We start from the raw sequence: 8,181 nt of genomic DNA, 5'->3' as shown, positions 1-8,181 counted from the left end.
TATTAAGTGCTTATCACAGGGCTAGGCACATGTAGTAGGTTACTCCTCCGGTAGAGATGGGGAGCAGCACCTTGTTTATGTCACCGTGATGATTAATTTTATGTCAGCTTGGCCAGGCCACTGCTAAAGACTGAATGTTTGTGTTCCCCACAAATTCATCTCTTAAAACCCAGACCCCAGTGTGATGGTACTTGGAGGTGGGGCCTTTGCAAGCTGATTAGGGTATGAGAGTGAATGGGATTGGAGCCCTTAGAAAGAGGCTCCTGGAAGCTCCTTTGCCCCTTTCACCAGGTGAGGACACAGTGAGAAGATGGATACCTAGGAACCAGGAAGTGGCCTCTCACCAGACACCAAGTCTGCTGCTGTCTTGATCTTGGGCCTCCCAAACTCCAGAATGATGAGAAATAAATTAGTTTATAAGCCACAAAGTCTATGGTATTCTGTTATAGCAGCCTGAACAGACTAAGATAACCATGGTCTCCGGTGGCTATCAAACTCTACTCTAATGATTCTGTGAAGGTATTTTAAGAATGAGATTAACATTCATTTCTTTGTTTTTATTTTTTGAGACAGTGTCTCACTCTCTTACCCAGGCTGGAATGCAGGAGTGAGATCATGGCTCACTGCGGCCTCAAACTGCTAGGATCGAGGGATCCTCCCCACCTCAACCTTCCAAGTAGCTGGGACCACAGGTGCACATCACCATGTCTGGCTAATTAATTAATTTTTTTTTTTTTTTTTTTTCATAGAGACGAAGTCTCCCTATGTTGCCCAGGCTGGTCTCAAACTCCTGGGCTCAAGCGATCCTCCTACTTTGGCCTCTCAAAGTGCTGGGATTACAGTCATGAGCCACCATGCCCAGCTCAGATTACCACTTAAATCAGTAGGCTTGGAGGAAAGCAGATTACCCTCTGTGATGTAGATGGGCTCCATTCAATCAGTTGAAGGCCATAATAGAAAAAGACTGGCCTCCCCCTAAGGAGGGGATTCTGCCAGCAGACGGCCTCTGGACTCAAACTGCAACTCTTCTCTGTGTCTCCGGCTGCTGCCTACCAGGCCGATTTTGGCCTTAACAGCCTCTTTAGGCTGTTAAGCCAAATTCCTTAAAATTGAGCCAATTCCTTAAAATAGATCTCTCTGTCTCTTTCTTCACATACACACACACACCCTAGGGGTCCTGCCTGATACTGTCATGGCATAGCCATCTTAAGCTCGCTGAGGGCAGGTGCTGTGTCTTCTTCGTTTAGCCCTTTATCACCCATACCCGGCACAGGGCTGGCTCCCCATTAGCAGCCTGGTGATTACTGGGCACTTCCCACTTTCTGTGTCTCAGTTAGAAGCTCTGCCCCAGTGAGAGCCCAGAGTGGCCGGGGTAATAGATTCAGGTCTGGGGCTGTAGTGAATTTTTAGTGCCTGCCAGGGCAGATGTGGGGTGGTTTTGAACCAGATGTGGTTGTGCATTTTGGGAGCTGAAACTTCCACATGGGGAAGAGAGACTTCTGGGTCCAGGTGCCTGCCTTTGTCCAGCCACTCTTCGGACTGGCCAGAGCGTGACTATCACACTGTGATCAGCAGGAAACTGCAATTACGATGGAAAGGTGGGAGAAGGACGCTGCGTGGTTTTGCCTTAATCAGTTCTCATTTTAAAAACTGCAAACAGACTGGCACCAGAAAAAGGTAACTTTTCTCAAGTTTTATTGTAAAATCCTCAGAAAAAGAGCATTTACAATGACAATAGTTTATGATAATTTGGAGTCATCGTTATACCAAGTGGTACTGCAAATACACCATGTGTTCAATACTGTGTAATAGGTCAAAGTAAACACAAAGTTATTTCAAATGCCACATACAGTTACTGTGTTGGTACAAATTTCTACTAAAGTTGATGTATTAAAAATAATTTATATATATTTTATAAATAAGGAAAAATTCACATGTATAATAATTACAGGAGGCCTTTTGAGAAATAGTGGTGATTACAGAAAATATATTTTGGATGCTACACAACGTTTCAAAATAATGTAATCTGCCTTGACATGAGAGATCTGAGAGTTTTCTGAGGTGAGGAAGCGTGAGACTCGAATAGGACAAATGATGTGTGTGGCTTCACATCTTGAGGGTCACTCAGCTGCACTACAGCATGAGACGGTGTGTGACCACGCCAGGAAAACTCCATGCCCATTTCTGCTTTGAGATCTTCTCACACAGCCTTTGGGAAGCATGAGAAGCAGGGGAAAGGTAGGAAGCCACAGGGCCGGGCCAGGATAGGAAGGATGAGGGGGCTGGCCAGCCGCGTGGGAGCCAGGCAAGGAGGGAGCCGTGGGTCTCTGGTGTGCGGCTTGCAAATCTGTTTCCCTCACCTCTCCCAAGTAGCACAGGACCCACAACTCTTTAACCTATGGCAGATATCATGCTGGGCAGTGGATAAAGGTTTAGATTTGGGGCATTTTCTCAATTTAGAGCTCTTGGGCCTCACAACCCAGCCAATACTGGTTGCTCTTACTCAGAAACAAAGCTCTGATCTTGAAGAGGGTGCCTCTGAAGGGCAGTAGTCTCTGATTTTGCCGAGCACATGTCACCAGGCTTGCTGTAGGGGTAAGTCAATAGTTATTGCTTTGTGGAGTGCTGGCTGATCCCTCGAAAGCCCTCTAGGGCATGACCCATGTTCTCTGGGGCCACATGAGCAAGGGCTGGTTCCACAGATGTAAAGATGAGCTTGGAAAGAAGTGTGCGTGAATTGTGGCTTTTTTTTTTTTTTTTTTTTTTTTTTTTTTTTAAGTGCATGCTAAACACTCTGGTGCTGGCTAAAGAAGCCTCGCTGTGAAGTTTGGAGGATAATCCCCACTCTTGTATTCTCCATAATTTCATACATTATTATTTAGTTAAATTAGGCTTCCCCACTTGCTGCCCATGGCTCCAAAGGAGGATGTGGATGCACAGGACAATGCTTGTGTCCCAGGGTCTACTGTGTGGCTGCTGCCTAACGCATGCAGGCCCAAATAAGATGCTCAAATCCTCATGTGACGTAGCAGGTAACCTGGTATAGATAAAAGCAGGGAGTGGATTGTATTCCACTGGCTACTTGGGGTCTTGTAGTCATACCCTGAAGATAGGCACTGTATTTTTTTTATCCCTTGAATTTTTAAAGCATCTCTGTTTTATGATCTCTATAATTTTGGAGAGAAACCAAGGCAGCTAGTGACTTTCTTGAACAAAATTTCTTTGCCTACGTGCCAGTCTGGCAGCACATAGTAGTATCTGGCCTATGAATGACTTCTGGCTTGTACCCCAAAGCAGGAAAGCAGCACGAGCAAAGACCACGGGGTAGGGGCTGGTGTAGCCATCAGGTCAGTTGCTCCTTGAATGGTCGGAGCTGTTGTGGAGTGGCTCATGAGCAGGGGGCCTGAGACACAGGAATGGAACAGGAAAGGGGGGAGAATAAAAAGGGAGTTGGAGGGAGGTTGCAGGGGCTCGGGCCCTCTGAGAGATGATGCTTTGCTGAGATGTCACGTTCTCACTATTCCTGCCAGAGAACACCTGACTTCCTTGATGGTTCCCAGCCAGCTGTCTCTAGTCTTGGTCATCTAACTCCAAAAGTCTGCAAGCAAGGGTTTGGAGGGTGTGATTCTGGGCAGCAAGGGGCTGTGTCCCTATGAGTTCTGACTGTACTTGGAGTGGAACCCGGGGTCCTGGGTGGGGGAGGCTGTGGAGGACTTCTGTGGCAGTGCTGCAATCTTATTTGTTACCTGCCTGGCCTCCTGGCTGGTGGTGGAGGGGAGTAGCATTCCGGGGGTGCTGGGTGCAGGGGTGAATGTGAGGTAGATTGGTGGACGCATAGGAAGGATCTCGGAGTGGTAGGGTCAACTCTCCTGGAGGCTTGCTTCTGAAAAGGAGGGTTGAAGAGTGGGAGAGAGAGAGTGGTGGGATTTGCTAGTGAAGATGGTTCGGTGTCTGTGATGATGGAATGAAACACGTTATGATAAATGAATCAACTATACTTTTTAAGCCCCTTGTAGAAAAATATATCCAGAATGAATCTGTTTCACATCTGAGTTCTGAAATCTTTAGTTCACAGGTTACTGGTCAACAGAAAACAAGATGTGGCTGTACAAAGCCAACTCCTGGCTGCTTTCCTAAATGAAGACTCAGCAGTCGCAATCTCTGTGGCAGCAGGCCGTTCTCTGCTTTATTTGGGGTTGAAAGCCGGCTTCTTCCAGTGCCTACCTGGAATTGGGAGCCTTGTCTGGACAGATGGAGATGGGGAGATGTCTGGGTTGGGGGTGGGAATTGTAGGGGTTGAGTTTCGGTCTCTGGTGATGCTATCTCTAGGTCGTAGTACCTGAAGTTTGGTATTAGTAGTTGGCCCCAGCCAGGATTTACAGGGCTCTTCCAGCTTCTTCCTGGAGCCTGGGGAAAAGTAGGACACTTGAATGGCTTGGAGACTGAAGAAATAAGCCTGGGCCAGCCTCAGGTGGGGTGGGCTGGGTCAGTGTTGGTGAGGCTGGGATGATGGCTTTGGCCGTGGGTGCGACGCCCGTCAAACCTCCTCATGCAGGCGGGTTGTGCCATCATCCAGAAGCCGACAGTCCCCCTTTCTGCCATCTGTCTGGGGCTGCCTGGGTGGGCTTTTGGACCCAGAGCCTTTATGCAGGGTTCTGCCCACTGGAGCAGAAGAATGAGGGCCCCCATTTCAAAGCCGTCCTGTCACCACAGGTGCAGATTATTAGTCATTTTGGGGGGAAAAAACTATTGAATTTTTGTGAAATTAATTTTATTTCAAAATGAGGGAGTTTATGTAAATAGCTTTCTTGATGATTCTTTTGGTAAAGTCAGTATTTCTTGAATAGCATAAGATATCAGTGTGAACTGTGGGTTCATTAGGAGGATTACTGGCTGGGCTTGCTACAGGAGGCCCCCTGTAGTGAGGCATTTCCTACCAGTGGCTTTCCGACTGTGTCCCATGAACCTCTTCTGGGGTGAAGTACGGGAGAAAGGGCAGGCCGATCTGGCCTTTTCTTCCTCCTCCTCCTCCTCCTGCCCCTGACTCCCCACCCAACCAACTCTATTGGTTTCCCTGCTAAAAAGCATTTACCTGCCTGCATTGCTGACTTTGCCTCCTGGGGCTGGACTCCTGAAACCCTGACCTAGGCTTCAGGCCTGCTTCGATTCAGTTGTGTCTGGCATGCTGTCAGTGAGACCTAAGCCTGCCGTCTCCAGGAACCGCACTCTGAGGACAGTGAAGGGCAGCTATGCTTTTTAGACACACTCCGAGATGAAAGGGACAGTGGGGGAGGAACTGGTGCTGCAGAAGTTGACTCTGTCACTCCTGATTATTTTAAAAGGCCAGTTTGGGTCGAACTGGTGTTTGACTTAGGAATCCTGCTGCCCAGAGGGGCAGGTGTTCTGGCCTGGTAGTTGGTGGGACTTTTCCTCCTTTAGGCTCAGAGACGCTTTTTCTGTCAGGGGCTGATACAATTGAGATTTTTCCAAAAAGAGAAGTTTATGAAAGTTGGAGAATTTTAGTGGTAAAAATGGGAGATTGGGAGTAAACATATCAAGATATTGAGGCAGGAAAAATAAAAGGGGCGAGATGTGTCATCCATGCATCCCAGCAACTGTGAAACTGCATTCTAGGCTTTTGAGGTGAGCTTCCTCAACTTCTATCTACATAGCATATCTTTTAAAATAAAAAACAGATGTACATGTCTAGGCACACCCCTAGGAGTCGCAGGGGACAGGCATTTGGGGGACCAAGATACATGAGACATACAAGACAAGTGATTGATCTCATGAGAGCTGGGGTGGGGGATGCAGGTGGCTTGGGCAGTCAGGCAGGAGTGAAAGGAGCTGTGGATGTTGAGTGACACAGAGTCTAGGGTTTCCTCTCCTTGAAAGGGTTTGTTCCTCAATGGGAAAGGAAAATCCTGGTGATGTCAGTAGGTGAAGGTGGCCAAATTAGCAAAGATGTCTGTGGTGAGATCACCTCTCCCAACCTGTGTGGCTTGCAAAATGATCATTCAAACCAGCACACATGTAAGTTCCACTCATATGTGGGAGAGGGAAGGGGAGCCTGTTTTTGCTGTGTGTCTGATCTAGGCAGTCTCCAGAGGGCTGTGTGGGTTGTACTTCTTCGATGCCCACCTGAGAGTCACCACAGCCTGAGACACGTAAGGAGAATGCAGTAGTGCCAGCCTGTGGCCTTCTGTTCTGGGTTCTGCAGTGCGTGTGTGTTGATTGGGGAATGTGGGTAAGAAAACCCTCGCTGAAATGTGTTCTCTCCACAGTGCTGATGCGGGGATGGGATACCAGAGATGAGTGGATAGGCCACAGGCAGGAAAAATAAATCTGTTTTGACAAGGTATAGCTTCAGGAACTCACCTGGCCCCACTCGTGTCCCTGGGGTTTCTGCATTGAGCCTTGGGGCCACCCATACCTTGCCAGGCAAGCCCAGTCTGCCCTGAATCTGGGGTCCAGGACCTGACTAATGAGATGTCTCCCTTCTGTGCTGACAAGCAGGCACACAGAACTCATCCTGGTCTCTTGGGGTCCCAACACAGAACCGAGTCCTTATGGATGAGGTGGCCTGGTCTGCTCTTGGAGAAGCAGGGTGGCAATAGTTGACAGGGCTGGTATTCTTAGATGACCATTGTTCTCTCTGGCTGTGGAATAGGGGGGTTGTGACCCCCCCAGAGACTCGGCCTAAGGCAGGGAAGGATACAGTTGGACCTCGGAGAGCATCTTTCTGCTTACTAGCATTTGAGATTAGAAAAATTTTTTTTAATCAAAAATTTCCAAAATAAAGTGAGTGATTTCCCCATCCCCCAAGATGCAGTGAGTCTTGCTGGCTCTCCCTCAGGCTTACAGCAAGTCAAATGGAAAGAAAAGCAAGCAGCAGCTGTGAGGGAGAAGATGCGGTCCCACGCGAGGACGGATGGGTTTTCAGTTCGGGAGGGAGGCCCCTGCTCCTGGTCGGCCTCTGCTTCTGGGCCACTCCGTCAGGGCGGAGTCTGGCTGGGTCTGGCGGTAAGGGACAATGACTATGTGAAGGCAACCGACAGAGGTGTCCGCCTGGAGAGCAGGATCCCTTGGTTCCGTGATGTCCCTAGGTCACGCGGTGTGCAGCTCGGCACAGAAATGATCCCTTTACACAGCAGCATGTGTTCTCATCGTAGCTCAAGGCATAAATCATACTTCCTAACGAAAAAACCCCAATCTTGGTAGCAGCGCATACCTTATACTAGAAACTTGCAAGGAGACCAGTGTTGAACCACAAAGCGAGTACAGGTTTTTGCTTTTGTCTGTAAAAATGTACAGCGCACCTGCTTGGGGCTGCAGTGTCAGGACTAGGGGGTGCTCCTTGGCCCAGGGCTCTGCTCTGGGCCCTTCATACCTCACCCACCCACACCACTGTGGTCCCCCCCTTTATACCTGACACCTCACACCGCAGCGTGTTTTGTCTCCCATTGATGAGGAACAGAGACTCTTGGGCTGGTGTGAGGAGGTACTGTCCAAACAGCCCACTGTCCCTCACGATTCTGCGGGCGCCCCCCCAGGGCTGGGGTGGCCCTGTGGGTGGCTCCTTTAAGTTCTTCAGTGTGCCCACCTTCCCTGTGGACAGCTCCAGGAACAGCAGGTCCGGCTCCGTGTGCAGAGCCGCGTAGATGTTGTATTGATTGCTTTCAGTGAAGGAGCGCTGGAAGGCCAAGTCTGAGATGCCTGGGTTTATTTGCAGGTCATACAGGGTCTGGATCTCCCCCTGCACCGTGATCTCCTGCACGTGCAGCCAGGGGCTGTCAGCTGCAGCGCTGACTATGAAGCGCCCGTCGGGGGATGTGTGTGGGGTGCCTGTTACATCACCGTTGGGGCCAACCACAGAGTCTGTGACACTGTCAACGAGCAGCTGTCGGGCAGCAGAGGCAGGGCTGTCCTGTCGGCACTGGATGAAGAAGTAGCCGCCCAGGTGGGTGTGCGCCATGGCCTGGGGCACGCAGCCATGGTGGTGCAGGCCGATGGTCTTGAGGGGCATCAGCGTTTCCAGGTCCACTTTGTGGACTGCAGGGTCAGACTTGTTGAAGATGAAGCCAAACCTGGGAGGGGAAGAACTGAGGTCAGAAGTCACCTCCAGGGGTGGGGAATCTGTCATTTTTCTTAACCAATTACATCTTCTGCCTTTTCCCTTTA

The 8,181-nt window shown here is 49.5% G+C and overlaps 1 protein-coding gene across 3 annotated transcripts in view; it reads right to left on the bottom strand.

Moving 5' to 3' along the window:
- Positions 1 to 1,678: 1,678 nt before the first annotated feature.
- Positions 1,679 to 8,181, bottom strand: part of FSTL4 (follistatin like 4) — a 424,691-nt gene continuing 418,188 nt past the window's right edge. For all 3 annotated transcript variants that reach the window (XM_073010695.1, XM_008014411.3, XM_008014412.3), the window contains one exon: positions 1,679 to 8,087. In XM_073010695.1, the coding sequence (XP_072866796.1) occupies positions 7,385 to 8,087 (703 nt within the window). In that variant the 3' untranslated portion in view covers positions 1,679 to 7,384. The remainder of the gene's footprint in view (positions 8,088 to 8,181) is intronic.

The sequence above is a fragment of the Chlorocebus sabaeus genome, chromosome 23, assembly GCF_047675955.1.
Source record: "Chlorocebus sabaeus isolate Y175 chromosome 23, mChlSab1.0.hap1, whole genome shotgun sequence".
Classification (NCBI taxonomy): Eukaryota; Metazoa; Chordata; class Mammalia; order Primates; family Cercopithecidae; genus Chlorocebus; species Chlorocebus sabaeus.
Note: the sequence above shows the minus strand (reverse complement) of the source record. Positions and strands in the feature narration are given on the sequence as shown.